The sequence below is a fragment of the Sciurus vulgaris genome (assembly GCF_902686455.1).
Source record: "Sciurus vulgaris genome assembly, chromosome: 1".
In the NCBI taxonomy this organism is placed as follows: Eukaryota; Metazoa; Chordata; class Mammalia; order Rodentia; family Sciuridae; genus Sciurus; species Sciurus vulgaris.
This window is the reverse complement of record NC_136461.1, coordinates 144443244-144467927: the sequence shown is the minus strand read 5'-3', so window position 1 is coordinate 144467927 and position 24684 is coordinate 144443244. Positions and strand designations below refer to the sequence as shown.

At 35.0% G+C, this 24684-nt stretch overlaps 1 protein-coding gene across 2 annotated transcripts in view; it reads left to right on the top strand.

The window, feature by feature from the left end:
• Positions 1-24684, top strand: part of CPA6 (carboxypeptidase A6) — a 352255-nt gene that overhangs the window by 281992 nt on the left and 45579 nt on the right. For both annotated transcript variants that reach the window (XM_079103921.1, XM_079103922.1), the window contains 2 exons: positions 16692-16802; positions 17605-17695. In XM_079103921.1, the coding sequence (XP_078960047.1) occupies positions 16692-16802; positions 17605-17695 (202 nt within the window). The remainder of the gene's footprint in view (positions 1-16691; positions 16803-17604; positions 17696-24684) is intronic.

Below are 24684 nucleotides of genomic sequence, written 5' to 3'. Positions count from 1 at the left end.
TGTTTTTCCAAATATCACAAAAATTTTTATAATGCAAACAAAACGAAGGAAGCAAATAGATTGTGAAATCTTTCTTTTGTTAAATGCTTGCTTATATATGGTTAGCAGCACCATTGCTAATGTTATATTTATGATAGTGTGAGTTTTGGGGGTGTTGGGAGAGAAAGGATCACAAATCTAATAGGTTTACTACTAGAATGTATACTACAGATGTTCCCTTCACTGTAAACCAAATTTTAAAAGCTTTTAAAAATACTACCATTTGCTAACAAATTTTTCTTAAAATTGTCATGGGAAAGAGCTGATACAACTACTAAATTAATACTAAATAAATAAACCTAGAATAGCTCTATTAGTGAAAGGAAACAAAAATAGATAAATATGCAAAATTTGGAGGCTATCTTTCTGCAAAAGTGAACATATACTATTTACAGGAGTGTGAAACATAAACCTGAGAGTGGTGGAGGACAGGTAACAAAGGAAATAGCAAGCAGATCCTTGTAAAGGAAGACTCTCACAAAACCTAAAAGTAATGGACTTGAAAATTAAAAATAAAAGAAATTGCCAAGTTAAAAATAGAGTTTAAAAACAGTATGGCAGTTCCTCAAAAAGTTAAACATAGAGTTACCATGTGACCCAAATACTCTACTCTTATGCATATTCCCAAGAGAATGAAAAACAAGTATCTACACAGAAACTTGTGCATAGATATTCATAGCAGTATTATTCATAGTGCTCAAAACGTCTTCATTAGCTGATAAATAAATGTTTTTAAATGTGGTATGTCCACCCAAGGATATTATTCAACCATAAAAGTACTGAATCAATAAGACAAGCTACAACATGGATGGACCTTAAAAACATTAAGCTAAGTGAAATAACGCAGACACAAAAGGTTGAATGGTACATAATTGCATTTATTTGAAATGTCCAGTGTAGCCAATCCACCAAGACAGGAAGTAGGTTACTGGTAGATTAGTGAAACAGGAATTTGAGCTAACTGCTACCAAGTTCATTTGGGGGTGATGGAAATGTTCTAGAATTAGAAAGTGATCATGGTTACATATCTTGTAAACATACTAAAAAGTACTGAATTATATACTTTCAAGTGGTGGATTTTATGTTATATGAATTATATGTCATTAAGGAAACAATAAAGTACTGATACATGTACAACGTAGATGAACCTTGAAAACATTATGCTGAATAAAAAAATGTCAGTCACAAAAGAACACCTGACTGTTCTTACCTGTATGTCCAAAATAGAGGAATTTATAGAGCCAGAAAAATAGATTAGTAGTTGTCTGTGGCTGGGGAAGATGATCAGGTTGGGGTAGGTTGAGAGCTAAGGAGCATGGGGTTTCTTTAACAGATGATGTAAATCTTATGAATTTATACAGGGGCAATGGTTGTACAACTCTAAATTTACTAAAAACTACTGTATTGTATACTTAAATGGATGGATTAATATAAGGTATGTGAACTTTATTGAAATAAAGCTGTTATTTTTTTTTTAAATAGCATTTCCTTCTTATTGATCACTACATTTTCAGTATTCTGCATTGTGGGGGTCAACAGAGGTTTAAGTCACAGTCACTGCACCCAGGGAGTCTACACTTCTATTTGAAGAGAAATATTTATGTGCAGAGAACAGCATAAAATAGTGCATCTTTAGGTGCTAAGTTATATTGATCATAGTGCCTGATGAATTAAGGAATCAGAGAAATCTACAAAATCTTGAAGACAGGGTGTGGGGATGCTTTGTAGAGATGAGTCTCAAGTTAGGTCCTGACTGAGAAACATGAATTTGATCAAGGAGATAAAAGAGTGTCCCAAGACAGGGGTATGACTAACCTTGAGAGTGAGCACGACACACCTGCATGCACATCTGTGTGTGGGGGCGGGGATGTAGGTCAGCAATGTAACAGCCTACAGTCAGTGTAAGTAGATTCTAATGCAATAAGGAAACTGGCTGAAATAGTACAATAAGCCTTGGAAGCCCAGCAGAGTTTGGTCCAATGAAGTAAAATGAGGAAACAGTGATAAGTTATGAAAAGCATGTGTCATTATCAGAAAGTTTAAAGATGGAAGGCAGTGACACATGGAAAAGAGGAAGAAGAGCCCAGAGTGAGGGTGACTGACTAAAAGTGTATGGGCACGAATCTATGCATGGACGGAAAGAGTGGATGTAAGAATGGAAAGTGAAGAAAGCATGTGAGAAGAGTTAGAAGAAGAAAATCTTTCAACCTACCAAATGCTTACTTAGCACTTCTTTTTATGTTAAGGCGGCTTGCTAAGTCCTGTAATAGTACAAGTACTGTATTGCAGTGCACATGACATTAACTCTTTCTCAATGCATTTACAATTCCATTGGGAATAAGACACAGAAAAAGGCATCAATAAAGGAAGTATTTTAGGAATTGATTGCCTTGATATGAGAATGAAAAGGCAGAATAGGTAAGGACAACAAGAGGCCCAAGAGAGTGACAGTAGCATTGAAGTTCGGGAGCATCAGCAGATTTGTAGTATCATTAGTCTGAAGGGAAGCACCCAAAACAGCACTACACTAAGCAGGTGAAATTATTATTTAACAAGTAATTACTAAGTATTTACCACATACGAGGCCAGGCACTGCTAAAGTATTGTGGATATTATGGGAGGGGAGAGACATCACAAACTCTGCTTTCAAGCAGCTTGATTCTCCTGGACCAAAAGAATGAAATACCCTTTAATGACAGGTGAAAGTGATTGTGCAAGCACACAAAATGAATGAATACCTGATTCACAATCCTAATTTGAACAGGCCACAACCAGGAATAAGTTCCATAACAAAGTTGTATCTAAGTACTTTTCTTGTCTATATTGCACAATCTGATAAGAAGAAAAAAGGGATAGAAGATTACAGCAGTTCATCATTACAAATTCAGGGGGAGTCATTGATGTATAAGGTAGCTATGTAATTTTCAGAGGCAACCCATATTTTTTCTCATTTTTTTATTATTGTTGTGGAAAGACTTCTTTAATTATTTGTTGCCAGTGCAGATGGAATAACGTTTGCTTCATTTCTCAGTATCACCTCCAATCAACTAAGGGAATTTGGGCCTTGTTCACTAGAGATTTTGAAATTACTGATCTCCAGGATTTGAGTATCACAAACTATGGTGGTGCTCAGGGTCATACATAGCACTTAATTTTTGCCTCAAATAAGTCTACATTGCTGGGGAAAATTTAACCAGTGTCTTTATTCATATAATATTTAGAAAATAACTCAAGGAAATACTTATTTGATGTCCAAGAGAGGAAGATAATTCTAAGCTTAAAATCTAAGAGAAAAAAATTTTAAAAGTTATTTCTAAAATCCTGAAGGAAAAAAAAGCAAAGAGGAAGGCGTAAAGGAATGATTGCAGCCCTGACTACATTAAAATATTTTAATGGATTATTTAATGATGACGATTAATGTTGATGATATGCACTGTTATGTCAAAACACACACAGCATGAATGTCACAATTTCAGTATTATAAAATCTACATCTAAGACATATGTACTTGAAAAATATACTAAAAACTAAAATAGGATAAAATTATCAGTGAGTTTTATTTTTTTATACTTCTCTGAATTTTCCAAATTTTCTATATTAAACAGGACCAAAAATGATTGTGTTTTAAACATAAATTTAACCCAGACAAAATTGAAAACCATTTAAGCTAAACTAAGTTATGTTTGAGTCATATATTCCTGTGGGTATTTTACAATCTGTGGTTGAATTCTATTTTACTCAGTGGAAGACCAAAGATAATGCAAGGGTTTGTGAGAAGATCATGGGAATCTAAAGAGTCTGAAATGGAAAGATTTTCCAGACTTTGAAGATATATACATACTGGTGAATGTAATTTGATCCTCTTAAAGGAAGGCAGTAGCACAGAAAAGAAAAACTAAAATTTTCCCTGATTGCCCAGGTGAGCCTTGATATTACTCTGCTGTCTACATAACATGAAACCTCAGGCTTCCAGGCTCAGCTTGATTACTGGAAAACAGCCTCCATTGCACGCTCCCACCACCACAGTACTCTACTCAGCACCATGGTAATAGCTAATCCTAGTGCCAAAATCTGACATGTGATTCAGATACACTAGTGTAGATCATTCAATACCCAAAAATAAGAATAGGAGACTTCTGGGGAAGGGAGTTATTTCCAGGGAGGTTAGGTGGTAATATTTGGATGCTGTGATGGGTTGAATGTAAAGGACAAAGCTGTAAATAAGACTTGGAGTAGTGTTTGTGGGAGAAGTTCTCCATCTGGGAAGACTTTTCAGAATGGGAAGATTCTTTCTCCCAAGGTTCAAGAGTTTTCCAGGGAATACTTCTTTTGCATAATCATCTCTTTTTGTCTTGTTATTTTTTGCTGCTTATTAAAAGTAAAACTATAACATAAGCCCTCAAGTATGGGTGTGAACAAAGTCTTTGGTTAAGAAATGTATCGCTAAAAATCTTAAGAAGAGAACTTATATTGTTTATACAAAATACGACAAAAGTCAGAAAATCAATAATTGAGAAGGCTAACCCAGATCAAATATCTAATGAGTTCAAATGAGTACACAAAAACATCTTTGTTCTTTTAGCGGGGTAGACTACCTGCAATTGAACTTCAGGGCACTGAACCACCAAGCCACATCCCCAGCCCCATTTTGTATTTTATGTAGAGACAGGGTCTCACTGACTTGCTTAGCACCTTGCTTTTGCTGATACTGGCTTTGAACTAGTGATTCTCCTGCCTCAGACTCTGGAGATGCTGGGATTACAGGTGTGCGCCACCTTGCCTGGCCTATATCTTTGTTTTTAATTACATAATGAAAAATTACTTATCATATAAAAATGATCTTCATTACAAAAATTATCCAACTTTATTTACTACCATCTTGAGTATTTTGATTTGTTTTCTACTAGCTCTTTAGTATCATTATTTTCCCATATTCTCCCATCCTCTTCTTTCCCCAAACTTCTCCTTAATCTGTCACGTTCTCAATGTAACTCTTTCCCTTTATATAATCAATAGCAAGGTCTATATTAATATTTGGTTTAGGTTTAATTAGATTGAAATCCATTGTACTCCACTAGTGATTTAGAGTGTTCTTACTAATCACTGTTTTTATAGGCAGGTCTCCCTTTACACAGTAGCACCAGACTAAAAAATTGAAATCCCAAGCAGTACAAAACTATCTTAATATTTAGTGAAAGATATTGTTCTGTGACTCCTAAAATGTTTTGTCAAAACATCAAAAGCTCCCTTATTCTCAGTTATAAATATATTTGGAAATAAAAAAAAATAGTAAAAACTAGTATTTAACAATTAAAATTGTGAGAAATGTTGAGAATTAAATATCATTTGTAAGAAAAAAATCTTATTAAGGGTAGTTCAAATTGTGCTTGCCTTCTTCTCTCTGTATAATTTACAACACGAAATAAACATCTTGTGTAAAAAATATGCTTTGGTAAATTGTCGTTTTCATTTCTCAGTCGGGTCAGCTTCCAACATCAGCTTCTTTTCCTTTGTACTTTCAATGTCATAAAATATCACTGAGCGTTTTTTTAATGTAAAATGTAGCCTGTGTCATCTTTATTCTTTTCATCAACTACTTTCTTCATCTATGTTTGGAGATATGTCTGGCTGCCTCTCTAGAGGAGTGGGTTGGCAGAGAACATTCCCAGTCGGCTGTTTATTCTAAACTCCATTTAGGTTTGGTTCGAAGTTTACCTCCAGCATTATCACTTTTCTTTGCTGCACTTTCATCACCTTCTTTTCATCACCCATGTTTGTAAAATACCATATAAAGGTTTATTACAGTTTAAAAAAAAAAAAAGGCAACACAGCTACACATTTTGCTGTGTATACACTGAATAGGAGATGTACAGTGACCAGTCACCCACTGGCAGACAAAATTGGCCTCAGATATTGATGTGCATCTGTTATTCGCATAGCGCTCTGTAGACTGAAGATTTAGCAGTGGTAACGAAAAATGGCACAGTTTGTGAGAACTGGTGTTATCTAATTAAACCCATAGTAACTGAATTTGGTATATATCCGAGCTGTGCAAAGAGAAGACACCTGTACTTTCTTTTATGGTAAGTAAAAGATCCTTATTGAATCTTAATAGTGCCACAAAATTGGTCCTACTTCTTACGAGTAGATACAACTAACCATTGTTATTCGGTTATCTTGGTGTAAAACTTTTAGAACTCTGAAGTGATATTGCTTAGGAAAAAGAGTAGACATGCATCTTATAGTCTTCCTTACAATACATTTCAAATATTTCTCTATCATTAGGATATATAGATAAATAGACAACATTTTCCAGTCTTCACGTGCCCTGTTAGATTAGTCATTCTGGGTGGTTCTAAGTATAAATCAACTAAATATAAAATAGAACTCGAACTTACAAGAGCCACACATTATTTTCAGTTATTCAACTATCATTATCAAAACCTATTTTCCATGTTATTTTCAAACTGTTATTTAGTTGAACATTTTGTATTTAATAAACATCTTATAATATGACATCATCTTTATAGATTAAGTTCCCCCCAGTGTTTTTTTATTTATCTAGACACTCCTCCTTAATTATTTTGGTGCTGAAACATTTTTCTGTCCTAAATTTTACTCCACTCAAGTCCAAATGAGAACATTTTCCTGATTGATGGTAACTGCGCCTCTTCCTTTGCCCTCAGCTGTGACATGCTTAGTTCTCCTAGTGTGGTTATTATTTTTAGGACCTATGCAGAGATTCTGATAGGAAGACAAAAATAGGATAAATCATAAAAGCTACCCTTTTTAAAGCCAGACACACCAATCTCCAAAATGATGACCCCATATTCCAAGTTGCCATGGAGCACTAAGAAAGGAACACCTAACCAAATCTGAAAATTGTGGACAGAAGTGAAAATCTTGTGCATAGTTTTATCACACAAAGACTTGAGTGACGACAAAAATTACCTTCCATTTTAATCAAGCTTTATCTGGTGAATTATGATCTGTGATATTCCATCAAAATAGTCTTGGTAGGTGGTGAATACCAAATAGACTAATTCTCTTGTCTTCCTTAATTAACTTCAGTAATGCCCTAATCTAACACCACACATCATTTTCTTGAAAGAAGATAATGGCACACTTTTATTGATATCTTTTTCATTTAAAATTAAAATCAGTTTCAGAGAAGCGTATTTTAATAAACTGAAGTAAGGTGAGTGCAGTTCCCAGGGCTCACCACACTGCGGCGTGTGCTGCATTGTTTTGTGACTAGCTTTCAGATCACGACCACTTCAGTCTTCTCATGAGCAGCAATAATCAAGAATAAAACTAAGTATGTCCAGATGCAACTTGATTAGCAGGCATCTCCTTTTCCATATATATGGGTGTTGTGTATTGATTGATAGAGTTCTGTGCACTAGAAGAAAAGCACACCCCTACATTCTTTACCATATGTCAGAATAGTAGGCAATAGACACATGGTCATGTTTTTTCTAGAAACCCCCAACTAAACCATAAAAAAAGAAATGATCTGTGTCCTATTATTTAATTAATTCAAGTAAGACAGTCTCTCAGTCATCCTTTTCAGTATTTAACAGTCATCACATCGTGATCATTCTTGCTTTGTCTGACCAGATGGAGAATAACTGCAATTCTTAGAGAGTTATAAAAATCACAAATACAGCATATGCAATACAATGACACCCTTCTTGTTTGTCAGAGGAAGAACACGTTCTGGCAAGTCTTGAAAATTAAATCCATTCCAGAATAGAACACTGGGAACAGCTTCCTAGATTAATATATTATTTAGAAATGAATATTTTAAAATTATATTAATGACCTTAAAAATATATAGAATAAAAATTGACAGGATAAAAAGCCATGAACTCAAACTATGAGCTTTTTAGCATAACTCTCAATGACTAAACAGCAATTTTTAGTAAAAATATAGATTATATCAACAAAACAATAAACAATCCAATATACATATCCATGTACATACACACAATCCACACTCAATAATTAGAAATTATATATTCTTTTTCTGGCATAACTCGAGCATTCACAAAAATTGATTATACACTGTCAAAGAGCAAGTCTTAACAAAGTATCTTCATTATGTAGAACCCATTCTCTGACTATAAGCAGTTGTTAGAAATTATTTTTTAAAAAGCTTTTAGAAACTCATTTAAAAACAAATGTTTATAAGTAATTTATAGTTAAGTCAAGGACTTTTTAATATTTAGAGGTGAATCGTAAGACTAATATATACAGAAACAAAAGAATGCAACTAAAGAAAATAGTTTTTTGTTTTGTGGTACTGGGGATTGAACCCAGGGGCTCTACCACTGAGCTACAACCCCAGCCCATTTTATTTTTATTCACTTTATAAAATTTTGAGACAGGGTCCTGCTGAGTTGCCCAGGTTGGCCTCAAGTTTGCAATCTTCCTGCCTCAGCCTCCTGAGTAGCTGATTACAGACATAGTGGACACTGTACACAGTGAGGAATTTATAGTTTTAAATAAGCATATTAGAACAGAATAAGGCTCTAAATTAGTGAGCCAAGTTTTCAACTCAAGGGATTAGGAAAAAAAGGAAAAGAGTTAACAAAAGAAAGAGATAAGGAGCAGAACACAATGGGAAAGCAAAGAGAAAGAAAAGCTATATTTCTCCCATTGTGTCTTTCTTTTCTATTTAATGAATTTCTCCTCTATGCCTAGATGGTTTCAGGGCTAAATTCTACCATTTCAGGAGCTAATAATTCAAGTACATTTAAAAATAGTTCTCAAATTACATTATAATTATAACCCCAATACTAAACTAGACAAGGACAAAATAAGAAAGGAAGTTATAGGCCTATCTCATGTAGGATCATACATTTAAATATTAGCAACCTGAATCCAGCAAATAAATTAAGACATATGATGACCAAATGGGCTTATCCCAGAATACAAGGATTGTTTAACAATAAAAAATAACTTAGAGAAATCATCATAATAACCACCAAAGAATTATGTCCATAAAAGAAGAAAAGTCATTTGCTCAATTCAACATCTGTTAATGACAACAAACAAGACCCAAAGAATAAAACTCTTTACACCTTAATGCAACTGATCATAGTTTCAAAATTAACGTGAAGGAGAAGAATCAAAAATATCCAAGATGATTTTGAACTAATACATAGGGAGATACTTCCTACAGACTCACCAGATTCTTTATGAATCATGGTGTGAAATGGGTAATGATATAGACCAAAGTGCATTAGAGTAATTTCATCCACTAGCAGAAACTTATTATTTGACAGAGGGAGCACGTTAACTCCCTCTGTTCATTGCAGATTGGAGTGTTTACTGATCTAGAGAAAAAAACGACAAAAACTAGTAAAGTTGATGTCATGAAAATTCATGATTGAACAAATCTTTGTCTATATATTTGTTTTAAAGAAACTCATATGTCTAGGAGAAATGTACAAGAATATCTGTTGCAACAAAACAGTGAAACAGCAAATGCAACCTAAGTGTCCAAGAAAATAAGGGATTGATATATTGTTGTATGTTACTTATAATGGAATACCATTTAAAAGTTATGATGAATAAACTCTCACCTTAATAGATGTCAAAGGGCTGGGTTGTGGCTCGGTGGTAGAGCACTTGCCTAGCAAGTATGAGGCACTGGGTTCAATTCTCAGCACCATATAAAAATACAAATAAAATAAAGATAGTGTGTCCATCTATAGCTAAAAATATCTTTAAAAAATAAATAAAAATGTCAAAAAATATACTGGAAAAAAAGACAATGTAAATTCATGCATGATGATCTCATTTGGATAAAATTTCAAAGCATGCATGCAGTATTATATACTATTCATGAATCCATATGTGGAATAAAACATACACTCTTGCATGGTAATGATAACATCCAATTTCAGATTGGTATCACGTTGGTGGAGGGGAAGAAAATGGGGTCATGGAGTGATAAAAGGGGGCCTTTATTTTTACCTGAAATATCCCAAATCTTTTTTTAAAGTTGTGATAAATATAGCAAGATATGTTGGTGGGTACATAGATGTAATATATTTTATCTATTTGCTTAAAATATATTGTAATTTAAAAAGGAATAATGGGTCAAAGGTGAAATTGAAAGACAACATATCAAAACTTATGTAATGCAGTAAGAAATAAAGGTTCAATACATGCCTAACATTAAAAAATGTAGGCATGTATTGAATAAGAATAAGCATAAGATAATGCTTGAAGGAGTTAGACAAAGAACAAACTAAACCCAAAGATAGCAGATGGAAGGAATATTAAAGATCAGAATCAAAATAAGTCAAAGAAAGAATATTAAAAAATCAATAAAACAAAATTTGGCTTTTTGAAAAAATAAACTCCTGGCCAAACTTAGAAGATTCAAATGAATAAAATAAAAAATGAAAGTATATATATATATATATATATATATAACAGATGCCTCCAAAATAAAGAGGATAATAAGGGACTATTGTCCATTCAATCACCAAAAAACTGGATAACCTAAAGGTAATGGATAAATTCCTAGAAAAATATAACCTGTCAATATTGAATCATGAAGAAATAGAAAACTTGAACAGATCAACAAGAGGGAGAGTGTAAAAATAAAACCTTCCAACAAAGAAAAGACCAGGACTTCATGGCTAAATTCTATCAAATATTCAAAGATTACTATTAATACTTCTTAAACTTTAAAAATAGAGCTAGGAAGAATATTTTCAAACACAATTTACAAGGTCAGCATCACATTTTCTGAGGCAAAAACTATAAGAAAACTAAAAGCCAATATCTTTGATGAACATTGATGCAAAAATCAATAAAATATTAAATTCAGCACATCAAAAAGATTATATGTTACAATCAAGCAGGATTTATTCTTGGCATGCCAAACTGTTTTAGCATATGCAAATCAATCAATGTGATGTACCACATTAACAGACTGAGAGATTAAAATGACATAATTACCTCAATTGACACAGAAAAAGCATTTGAGAAAGTTCGGCATCCTTCTTAATTAAAAAAAAAAAACGATATGGAAGGAAAGTACCTAATTATAATAAAAGTCATTTATGTAAAACCCATGACTAACATCAAAATCAACAGGGAGCTGCTGAAAACTTTTCCCATAAGATCTGGTTCAAGATAGGGATGCCCATTCTTATCACTTCTTCCAACAGAGTAATGAAAGTACTAGCAAGAGCGATCAAACAAGAAAAAGAAAAGTCATCCAAATCAGAAAGGAAAAATTAAAATCATCTCTATTTACAGATGATGTGATCCTTCCACACACATATACCACCTATCAGAACTAATAAGTGAATTCACTAAAGTTGCAAGATACAAAATCAACATATAAAAATCAGCATCAATTCTGTACACAAATAACCTAGCTGGAAAAGAAATTGAAAAAAACAATCCCATTTATAATAATATTGAAAAATAGGGATAAATTTAACCAAGGAGGTAAAAGACTTTTACACTAAAAACAATAAAACATTGACAAAAGAAATGATATAAATAAATGGAAAGATAGCCTGTGCTCATGGATTAAAAGGATTAATATTGTCAAAATGCCCATAGTACCCAAGACAATATACAAATGTAGCACAATCCCTAACAATTCTAATGGCATTCTACACAGATATAGGGAAAAACAATTCTAAAATTCACAGAGAACCACTAAAAAAGCTGGATAGCCAAAGCAATACTGAGAAAGAAAACGTTGGAGGCATTATACTTTCTGATTTTAAATTTTATTATACCAAAGCTCTAGTATTCAAAACAGTATGCTACTGGCATAAAAACAGAAACATAGGTCAATCAATGGAACAAAATAGCACAGAAATAAATCCAAGCATTTATAATTAACTAATTTTTGACAAGGGCACCCAGAGGACACAATGGGAATCTTGTATAATATATAAAAATCAATGCAAAAGAGATAATCAATGCAAAATATCTATCTATCTATCTATCTATCTATCTATCTATCTATCTATCTATCCATCCATCCATCTATCTGGGTGACCTGAAACCACAAAACTCCTAGAAGACAATCAGGGCAAAAGCTCCTTGATTATCGACCTCAGCCTTGAAATTTGGGCTATCACACCCAAAACCCAGGCTACAAAAAGAAAAAATAGGACTATATTGAAGTAAAAAGTTTCTGCATAGCCAAGAGAACAATCAACAAAATAAGAAGACAACCTTATAGGCAGGGAAAATGTTTGTAAATGACATCTGATAAGGGGGTTAATATCCAAATTTTATAAAGAATGCTTATAACTTCATAGCATAAACACAACTTGATTTTTAAAATGTGCAAAGCATCTTCCAAAGAAGTTCTTAGAAGGGCCAACACATATATGAAAAAAGTCTTTATAATCACTAATAATCAGGGAAAAGCAAAGTAAAACCACTATGAGATACTACCTCACACCTGTTAGAATCACTGTTACCAAAAAGTGAAGAAATCGGCTCAGTGGTGCACAACTGTAATCCCAGTTACTTGGGAGACTGAAGCAGTAGGATTGCAAGTTCAAGGTCAGCCTGGGCAACTTAGCAAGACCTTGTCTCAAAATTTTTAAAAGGGCTGGAGATGTAGCTCAGTGGTAGAGCACCTCTGGGTTCAATTCTCTTACCACCAAAGGGAAATTTTTTATTTGTTCTTTTTAGACATACATGACAGTAGAGTGTATTTTGACATACATTCTTCGAGTATAGCTTATTCTAATTAGGATCCCACTCTTGTGCTTGAACATGATGTGGAGTTACACTGGTCATGTACATAGGATAATTATGTCGGATTCATTCTACTGTCTTTCCTATTCCCATCCCTCTTTTCTTCTCTTCCTTCCCCTTTGTCTAATCCAATTAACTTCTATTCTTTACTCTCCCCACCTTATTTTGTGTTAGCATCTGCATATCAGAGAGAACATTTGGCCTTTGGTTTTTTGGGATTGATTTATTTCACTTAGCATGATAGTCTCCAGTTACATTCATTTACCAGCAAATGCCATAATTTTATTCTTTATGGCAAGTAATATTCCACTGTGTGTATATACAACATTTTCTTTATCCATTCATCTATTAATGGGCGCCTAGATTGGCTTCATAGCTTAGCTATTGTGAATTGAGCTGCTGTAAACATTGATGTGGCTGAATCACTCTAGTATGTTGGTATATATCCTTTGGGTACATGCTGAGGAGTAGGATAATTGGGTCAAATGGTGGTTCGATTCCAAAGAGAAACAATACGTGTTGGTGAAAGAGCAACACTTAGAGAAAAGGAAAGTACATTGCTGGCCCTACACTGTTGGCAGGAATGTAGACTGGTACAGCCACTAGGGAAAATATTATGAAGGTTCCAAAAGAAATTAAAAATAGAATATGACCTGCCAACCCCTCTTCAGGGTATGTACCCAAAGGAGATAAAATCAACCACACACAAAAGTGCTGCACTCCAATGTTCACCTTGGAATTTTTGATAATAGCTAAGATATGGAAACACCATTAGCTTCTGTGGGGGGAAAAAATGAATAAAGAAAATGGAATACTATCCAGTCTTTAAAAAGAGGCAGATTCTGGTGTTTCCTAAAACATGGATTGACCTAGAGAACATTGTGCTAAGTGAAATAACATACACAGAAAGAAAAATATTACATGATCTCACTTATATGTCGAATCTAAAATAGAATAAAGAGAGAATAAAACAGTGGTTATCAGGGGCCAAAGGTGGGAGTAGGGAGAGGAAATGGGGAGATGTTGGTCAAAGGACAAAAAATAGCAGGTACAACATAAAGCCATAGCTAATAAAATTGTATTTGAGTTTTTCTTTAATCAAATAGACAAATATCATTTGCTCATACAAGTAATTATGTGAAATGATAGATTCTCTTCACTATAGAAACCATTTTACCGTGTGTGTGTGTGTGTGTGTGACACCATGTTGTAGACCTGAATATATACAATAAATTTATTTTTAAAAAATAAAAGGAAATTAGAACTATTCTTTTCATTACAAAGACATGAGGATCACTTGCATTGGAAGAGAAGGCAGACTAAAGTGAGAATGTTTCCACACAATCTCTTAACAGAGACTGTCACAGAAGTACAAGACTCATCCGTGCTCAAAAAGATGAGTTTGGACTCACCAGTTAGAGACTATGAGCTACTCTCCCTGATTCCAGGAAGAAAAGGAGAAAAGTTGCCATGACTTTTTCCTACTATTTCTTTCCTGTCTTTCTGTCCCAGTTCTTTTCTCCTTCCTTCTCCTCTCTTTCTACCTGGAATGGCATGGGAAGACAAAGCTGCCAAATGGTAAGGGAAGAATGTCACTAACCACATAGCTCTGCCTCTGCTGTCCCCTGCAGAAGACGTCCTTAGAGCACTAAAGAATCTCTGCCTCTTAGAGGAAAACAATTCCAGGATGTGTGCAAGTGATCACATTCCAGTTCTTTCTAATTCAAGGCATTAGACAGTTAATGGAAATTCAGTAAATAAAAATGCTCATACATGGAGGAGGCTGTGGTTGTATCTCAGTGGTAAAACCCTTGCTTTGCACATGTGAGGCACTAGGTTCCATCCTCAGTCACATAAAAATAAATAAATAAAGATATTGTGTCCATCTACAACTAAAAAATGTTTTTAAAAAAAGTTCATATATGGAAGTTCTATTGAAGTTACTTGACAAACGGATTATTATTGAACCTTTAAAAAGAGAACAAGAATAGCTAGAGATATAGCTCAGTTGGTAGAGTGCTTGCCTTGTAAGCATAAGGCCCTGGGTTCAATCCCCAGTACCCAAAAAAAATTTACAAAAAGAGAAGAAGAGAGAACCAAATTAATGTTTATCAAGTAGGGTCAGTCTGATAGGTATTAAAATCATATGTAATAAAATTTATATTTAATTCGTGTTTTGAGAGTATACCCATACATTTTCCTTATTACTTGTAACAGTGATAGTTTCCAAAAATTTCTATTATTAGACTTCTCTCTAGGAACAGAATTCTTACCACGTATGTACAGAATACTGCTTATGATGAATTCAGAAATTCTCCTTACATAAATATAAAAGAAGATTGAACTTTCAAGGATTAAATTGGGAGAGGGAAATGGAGAAGCTTTGTCAAACAGCACAAAGACAAAGTCTGGGTTAAACAGAGGTTTATCTATGGTACCACTTAATGCTTACAATTAACCATGCTGTATGGTATATTTAAAAAGGTATATCTTCAAGAATAGGCAGTTATACTCCGTGTACATATAATATGTCAAAATACATTTTACTGTCATGTATAACTAAAAAGAACAATTTTTAAAAAAAGTTTTAAAAGGTGTATTTTATGTTAAGTGTTCTTACCACACAAAAAATAATAAATAAGGAGGGCAGGAAGACACTTTTGAGATGAATACATTTGTAGCATAGATTCTGGTGATGGTTTCACAACAATATACTTATATCTACATCCAGCAAGTCATGTACCTTAAATATGAACAGGTTTTGTGTGTCAATCATACCTCAATAATGTGGACCAGGGGGTCATAATTAACTATTTTGAATTATGCTTTTTATCTGGTAAAAATTCACAAAATTTAAGTGAAAAGTAAGACTCCTTCTCACACATTATCCCCCAGTCCATTTCCCCAAAGGTAACTGTAGTTAGAAAATTCCTACATGTTCTTCCAAGATATTCTACACATAGAAAAACATGCATCAAAAAGAACTTTTTAAAAAGTCCATTCCAAAGCAGTAGAATTTCAAATGTCTCTTATCAACTTGATTCAGTACATGCTGTGCTTTTCTATGAGTCCACATCTTCAGTGTAGAATCTTCAGACTTGGGATCAGACATCATTTAAGTAAAAACCAATCATGAGAACAACACTTCGAAGAAGCCACAGTTAAGATGACAAAGATATGTACTCTCCATTAAACTTTTCCTAGAAAAGTTGGGAGCAGGGAGTGATATTGGCCAAATTATATTGCTATATCATCTGCACGTATGAATATGTAACAACAAATCCCATCATTATGTATGATTATAATGCCTAGATAAAAATGTGGGAAAAAACTCAACACTAATTAAAAAGAAAGAAAAAAAGGAGAAGAGAAAAGAAAGAAAAAAGAAATGTCAGGAACAAAGAATAGAGTTTCTACATACCAAGTTCCAGAGCTTGAGTTTGGTACCAATTAGACATAAACAATCAAGTAACATGTAATAGTAAGGGCTATGATGTATCATGTAAGTACATCAAAATATACATAGATAATTATTTTTGTCCATTTAAAATGAACTGATCATAAGAAGGCATATCTATAATTGTTACTTTCTTCATCAGCCTAAAACTTTAGTCAGGTCTGTTATATTGCAAGAGGCTGCCCACGTAACCTGTTTTTACCAGCTGTGATAAATTATTATTGATATGAAAGAATTTAATTCAGACCAAAGTTTCAATAAGGAATGTATGATGTCAAAGAATGTAGTTCATGGTAACTTACTACTTTTTAACCCAGTGTATTTGGTGTTTCATAAGGATAGAAAGGTTTTCTCATGCTCTTTTTTTTTTTTTTTTCCCTCTAAACCTGCATTTGGGATCCATTTATCTTGTTTAAAAATGTCTTCTTTTTTCTTTTAGGCCCTTCTAACATATAGAAGTGATGCAGCCATGAGAAAAATGTTGAAACATCTGTATTTCTATATCATGCCTGTCTTTAATGTTGATGGATACCATTTTAGCTGGACACATGTAAGTCACTTTGCATATCCAATTGAAAAGGGGACTGAATAAGTCACAGAAAACAGTCATGGAACAGGAGGGTGTCTTAGTGGGCAGCCCACTAAATGATTCCAGGGGTGCAGAAGGGGTCTTCACTTCCTCCCCAATCAGAGCACCAACTTTTTTTTTTAATCGTAAACAAATGGGATACATGTTGTTTCTCTATTTGTGCATGGAGTCAAGGCATACCATTTGTGTAATCATAAATTTACATAGGGTAATGTTTGATTCATTCTGTTATTTTTTTCCCTCCCCCCCACCCTTCCCACCCCTCTTTTCCCTCTATACAGTCCTTCCTTCCTCCATTCTTCCCACCCTCCTTAACCCTAACCCTAAACCTAACCCTAACCCTAACACTAACCCCTCCCACCCCCCATTATATGTCCTCATCCGCTTATCAGCGAGATCATTCATCCTTTAGTTTTTTGAGATTAGAGCACCAACCTTTTGATTTCACTTTCATATTGTGTTTTTGTGTAAGATTTCATGTAAACAAAAACTTCTCCTTCCAAATAAATCATGAGAAATCATTGGTCTAGTCCAACCCATTCAGTGTTGCCTATAAAGAAATGAAGCCAAGAGCAAGTAGGAGACAAGTTCACGGTAGAGACTGAAGCATGAACCCAGTCCTCTTTCCACTCTCCAGGCTTATCTATTGGTGGAGGAACTCTCTACTCAGTGATGCATTTCCTTCACTGATCGAGCTACTAAAATGCACGTGAATAATCTTTTAAGTATTTTTCTCTCTGCCTATTTTCTTGATTATGTGTAGGATCGATTTTGGAGAAAAACAAGATCAAGGAACTCAAGGTTCCACTGCCGTGGAGTTGATGCCAATCGTAACTGGAAAGTGAAATGGTGCGGTAAGTCTGGGGCTAACTGGGTCTCAGAACTGAAGGCTCCCACAGGTATCACTGCAAAACAATGAACCATAAGACACTACAGGGAGACTGATGTTTTTATGTATATGGAAACCTAATAAAGACATATGTAGGTACATTATAACTATAATTTGCAAAAGAAAATGAAAGGGTTCTTTTTTAATATGTAAAAATCAAAGATTTAAATCTGTCAACCCAATCCTGGGAAAACTGAACATGTAAACACAGATGTAAAAACAGAATACTGAGGAATGTGTCATTCACAAAACTAAGAGATAGTGTGGTTTGTGGTACAAATCTGGTTAAATGTTTTCATCCTCTTGTAAGAGTATCACTGATCCTGCCTTTATCTGTCAGTGGTGATCAAAACTGTCTTGTCTTTGTCAAGAACTACCAACCTACCAGTCAAATGTTAACTGTCCACTCACACTAGAAATGAATTTCTGCTGCATTCCATGTTTCATTGAATGAAGTTTACTTACCTTCAGATAGAGGGAGGATGTTATTTTAAGGAAGGAAACCCTTTTACAGAGTGAAGAAGCAGGCAGATATGGGGAGGTGAGCAGGGGGTTGAGAAAATTAACCATAGCTAGTACCATACTTTCAGCAGAAAGGGGAGGAGAAGTAAAAGATTGTAAAAAACCAGATGTGAGGAACTGCCCTTTTGCAGAGTCTACCATTAGCTCTCTAAAAACACAGACATTTCTGTAATGGAAACCTCCATTAAGTGCCTTAAAAATGAAGCCTATCACAAATTAACTCATGTCTGCCATGTTTTGGGTTCTATATTAGATGCTTCTATCCCATCCCACACCAACATGAGACAGAGTAACTGGGCATGGGCTTAGACTCCTTCCACACATCCTTAAAAGTAAGAGCCCTCAATTAGAACTGGCAAATAGGAACATTGCAGAGCTCAAAGACTATGGCTCTAAATTATGACAGATGTGGTTTGGTTCTGCCATTACTAGCTTGATGATTTGGGCAATTCTCTTTAATCTATGAAACTATAATAACAATATTATATGAAACTTGTGGGTTTCTTCCAGGGATTAAAGGAATTTATGTATTTGAAATGCCTAATTCGCTTCCTAGCTCCATACAGTAGTCTAAATATCAATGACCACTTTTTCCTCACCCAAAACAGAGTCAATTTGCCTCTGAACCTTAAGTCAGTAGGTAAGACAGCTTCTTTCCTTTGTGGGGGGTATTGGAATAGGGGGCAATCATGTAAGCTAAAAATGCTTACATTTATGGGGGAATAAAAAGATTTACATAAATGCAATATATTATAGTTGGCTATTAGATTTAGAAATTGTTTTCTCTAAACCAGATTAAGATAACAATCATATTCATATTAACTCTCTGAATGTTTGTGTACCCCAAACATACTGGGGTATGTTGAAACCTAATTCCCAATGCAAGAGTATAAGAGGTGGGAACTTTGGGAGTGATTATATCATAAGTATGAAGTCAGGGGACTTATAGAAGAGGTCAAGGGAGCTTATGTGCCTCTTCTGCCATGTGAGGACATAGCTAGAAGGTTCCATCTATTAAAAATAAATAAATAATCCCTTACCAGATTCAAATCTTCTGATACCTTGATCTTAGACTCCCCAGCTTCCAGAACTTTGAGTAATAAGTTTCTTTGGTTTATAAATTACCCAGTCTGAGGTATTTTTGTTTTAGCAGCACCAGAATGGACTAAGATATTCTGTAAACAAATTTTTTAAAATTCCTTTTTCTCTGATGGGACTGTTTGCATACTCATAACCACATGGATATTTCAGTAACCAGCAGGTGCCTGCATCTATATATATGTCATACACATATCCAAGGTCATCTCAGCTGACTGGATAGGTAACTGAGCTGAGTAACACCATCAGTCAGCTCTGCCCGTGTAAAGTTAGATTCTTGTTTATATCCAGTTACAAGGGAGTATGTTGCTTCTCTTTGTTCTTCTTCCTTTACCTACCATGCTTCCTTCATACTTATTCCTTCTTTGATTTCATAGTTTCTACTAGAATTCCTTTGGCTCTACCCATTTTTGAATCATTCTGATTTTTCCTATGATTTGACAAGATATACAATGGATTATGTCAAACTTCAGTTGCAAAATGATCTTGATAGATTATTATAAGTGATATGCAAATGTAGGACTAGGACTGCCTATAAGTCCTAAGGTCTCCAGAGGCTTCAGCTGGACAGACAGATGTGACCTGCCTCCCTGACAACTACAGATCCATCCCCCTACAGCTATGTACCTGGTCAACAGGATGGTGAGTCACACAGAGCGAACCACTCCCAGGTCAGGAGGACTGAAGTAAGTGTGAAATCTCCTAAGTAAATCTCCAGATAAACATCCCTACTATAAAAGTCCAGATCAATTGAAAACCCTCTATAGCATCAACACCTAGCTGACAACACAACTGTTTCTTTCTCTGAAGTCAGTGACTCTCAAACTCAAAGAGCAGAACATAAAACTGCTTCTTTCTATGAAAAACCTGCAAAAACCATATGGCAGTGGTTATGCTTTAGTGCATCTGTAAAGTTTAGAGCATGAACATGGAAACAGGTACAACTTTCCAAAACTTCATGCCTCCCCAGGGGACCTTTAAACCATGAAATGAATACCATTGCTCAGAAAGTCCAGCAGAGGAACACAAGTCAGAGGAGTGGTATGAACCAGGATAAAAACATAGATTTTATTCATTCATTTGCAGAAGTTAATTGAACACATTACTCTCTGCTGGACACTGTTCTTTTTTCCCTTTTTCACATACTCTCTTTAGAGTGTGCTGTAGCATCACTGGTTTCTCTAAATTTGAAGAAATTCAGGAGAAAGACAAAACCTTAACTTCTAATTAATCAATTGTTGCATACATATAATTCACTATTTAGAAAAACTTACAGAATAGATGAACAGGATTGCAAATCACATTTCCAATAAGGGACTTGTATCTATAATATAAAAGAACTCTCACAGATCAACAGTAAATATAGAACCCAATTTTTAAAAAGCACAAGGTGATTTGAGCAGATATTGCCTCAAAAAACATATTGCAATAGAAATAAGCACATGAAAAGATGTTCAACATCATTAACTATGAGGGAAATGCACATCAGACCGTAAGATACCACTTTACACCCACTAAGATGACTGTTATGGTTTCACACTGAGGTGTCCCCCAAAAGTTCCTATGTTAAGGAAGAATATTCAGAGGTAAAAATTATTGGAGTATGAGAGCTACAACCTAATCAGTCCATACTAGTGTGAATGAACTAACTGGGTGGTAACTGCAGATGGGGTGTGGCTGGAGGAGGTGATCACTGGGAGCTTGCCATGGAAGAGTTCATCTGCCCTGAAGCCCCTTCTCCATCCTCTCTCTGCTTCCTGACCTCAATGAGGTGAGCAGTGCTCTTGTGCTAAGCCCTTTCCCCATGATGTTCTGCCTCACCTGGGGCCCAGAGCAACAAACTCAGCCAACCATGGACTAAACTTCTGAAACCACAAGCCAAAATTAACTTCCCTCCTCTAAGTTGTTCTTGTTAGGTGTCCTGATCACAGTGACTCAAAGCTGACTAACACAATGGCTATAATGAAAAAGACAAGTGTTGGTGAGAGCGCCAAAAAAAGGAAACATTTGTACTTGCTGATGGGAATGTAAAATGGAAGTCACTTTGGGAAACAGGCAATTCCTCCAAAATTAAGGACAAATACCATAATTTTATTCTTCTTTATGGCTGGGTAATATTCCATTGTGTATATATACCACAGTTTCTTTATCCATTCATCTATTGAAGGGCAAAAGATGGTGGAATGAGACAAACATCATTACCCTATGTACATGAATGATTACACAAATGGTGCTACTACATGTCGTGTATAACCAGAGAAATGAGAAGTTGTACTCCATTTGTGTACAGTGAATCAAAATGCATTCTGTTGTCATGTATAACTAAAAAGAATAAACAATTTTAAAAAATTAAGGAGAGAGTACTCATATAACAATTCCACTCCTAGGTTTATACCCAAGAGCAATGAAAACATTTATCCACACGTTGACTTCTAAACAAATGTTCATAGTAGCCCTATTGATAGTAGCCAAAAAAAAAAAAAGGAAATAACCTAAATGCCTATTAATCAATGAATAAATAAGGAAAATGTGATATATCTGTACTTGTAGAGATGAAATATAATTTCTCCTCAATTCTTATGAGTTTACAGTTGGAATCAAGTTCTATAACAAAAGACATTTAATAAGAAATAAGTTTATTAACATACATAATGTACATCACCCTGGAGAAATCACCATGAAAGGTAATACAAAACAGTGGCTTAGAACTGTAGCTCATATACCATCTTCAACAAAGAACAGCAAATCTTAAAGAACTGATAAGACAAAGGAAAGCAGTTTTAGGCTTCCAGAAGTTGGAAAGTAAATATATAAAGAAACTAACAGTAGATAAGGACTAGTTAGTAAGTTTTATCAAAGAGACTCCTCTGGTGTAGTTACTATCAGATAAGGGCCCATAGTCATCTCCAGTGATAAATGTCTGTCCTTCCTGGTAGAGAAAGGAGAAGGAACGTCTTTACAAATTTATGTCCTGCTTTAAGGCAAATAGGGGGAGGGCAGAAAGATTTTCAGCATCTGCTGCTGCTCAACTCAACAGGCCTTCATATTTGGAGAAGGCATATTCTGGTCTCTTACAATATAATGGAATATTATTTGTCCACAAAAAAGGAATACTGTACTGATATATGCTGCAATATGGATGAACCTTGAAAACATTGTGCTGAATAAAATAACTAATTACAAAAGATTAGATATTGTATCAAATGTATGGAATGTCCAGAATAGGAAAATTCATACAGACAGAGAGTAGATTAGTGATTGCCAAGGACTTGGGTGAGGAAGGAATGGGGAGTGACTGCTAATGAGTAAGGGGTTTCATTCTGGAATTATATAGTGCTAGTGGTTATGGATAGTGAAAAACCATTGAATTGTACACTGTTAAATGATCAACTTTATGGTATGTGGAATTATACCTATTATAAAAAATAAACAACAAATCTGTTTTAAAAGAGTTTTTAACTTCCATTTAGGAGTAAGTTAGGCACTTATTTAAATATAATAGCTCTTTAGAATATTCAATTACCTAATCTTGTAAATTAGGTGTAATATGGAGAAAACAATCAGTTTTTTAGCAGAGTAATTGTATTTGCCTCTCTTCACTTATGCCCTTCTCCTGCTACCATCTGTTTTGGTTTACAAATATTTTAATACCTCATCTGGGGTGAAGGGGGAAACCATTACATGCTGGCAGTGTTCAGCCAGTGCCTGCGAAATAACAAGAGATGGCCACTGGCCTACTTTCAAAGAGGACAGTTCCTTCAGCTGAAGGAAGGGCTTTTGTTTTGAGAGAGCTATACTAGCTGAGAAACTAAGCTGAATTTCTCTGGAAATAAAGGAATTTCAGAGAGCAAAATTTGGGACAGGAGGCGAGGGAAGTGGTAACATTGCTAGCTGTCCAGAAAAGGACTGTTTTAGTCTGTTTTTCACCTCTCTGACTAAAAGACCTGACAAGAACAATTTTAGAGGAGGAAGTGTTTATTTGGGGTCATGATTTCAGAGGTCTCAGATCACAGATGGACAACTCCCCTTCTGGACCAAAGGTTAGGCAAAATATCCTGTGGAAACGTAAGAGAGAGGAAAGGATGATCTTCTAGGTGCTATTTCTGATCTTGGACCATATCATACAGACAGTTTGAATATACAAACCCATGTTGATTTCAGATTATGGTGATAAATTCTCTAAGAAGAATTTTCTTTCTAGTCAAAGTTTGGCATCTTTCCATACTGGCAGATTTCATTGAATAGCCCATACTTTCACTCAGCGTATCACACTTTGAGGATACTAGTTGTATGTCTAGGACTTGTGCCCACTTCCTGCATGCTGAGGACTCAGCCTCATCTCCTGTGTCCCCAGTCTGTGGCATTGAAACCAGCCTGAGAGTCAAGGGTCTGTAAGAACCCCAAGCATGCTGCAGCTTTTTTTTTTTTTTTTTTTTTTTTTGGTCAGTTTTGGACATTTTCATTCCAGGTCCCTCTTTGTGTTTGTTTTCGCAGGAATCTTTTGAGGACTTTGCTGTGTATTTAAATTGATTTTTTGATCATTTAAATGTGTTTGTAGATGGTGCTTTTATCAAAGTAACTGCCACAGTTCTTTCATATTGCCAGGAAATCCATCTATCATTCCAGACATAAATAGAATCAGACTTAATGTCAACCTGACTTCTTGATGTTTTTAGGACCGTCTATCATATCATTAGTGCATATAAAACAATCTTACCTGAACCTAATCATATAAAACCCAACCAATGCCTGGCAACTTTTCTTTCTTCTTTGCTGCCTCCTGCAAGTAATAACATTACATGAACGATAATATCACAGTTTCAAAAGAAAAGTTTCAAGATAAAAGTGTGTAGCTCTATGGTATTTATTACCCTTATTCCAAATGTGGTCTTTAGATCTTGTATAATACCCCTGTTGTCTGGGGAGAGCTGACAATGAATGTTGAAACTTAGGGAGAAGTAGTTCTTATTGATGTTTTTGGTTTTGATGTTTTATATGTTTTGCTTTCAAGTTTCTCTTGGGAGGAAGTCTATAGGGCGTGCACTGGGTAGGTACTCTCCATCCATCCATTCCAACCTCCTTTTAGTGAACCTTCCCATATTGCTGAGGGCAAAAGATAAAGACTGAATTTCCCAAAACCCTTAAACTGGGAATCTGGATGCGACTTAGGTTCCATCTCTTTGATGCCCTCTGGTGACTTAGAGTGTGGAGGTCACCTTTCTGTGGCTCTATTGTCCCTACAGTCCAGCACTGCTGTGGAGATACGTGTGCTTATGTGTGACAGCTTCCCCTTCACAACTCTTCCCTAAGATGTTCTGCTTCCTCATCTTGAAG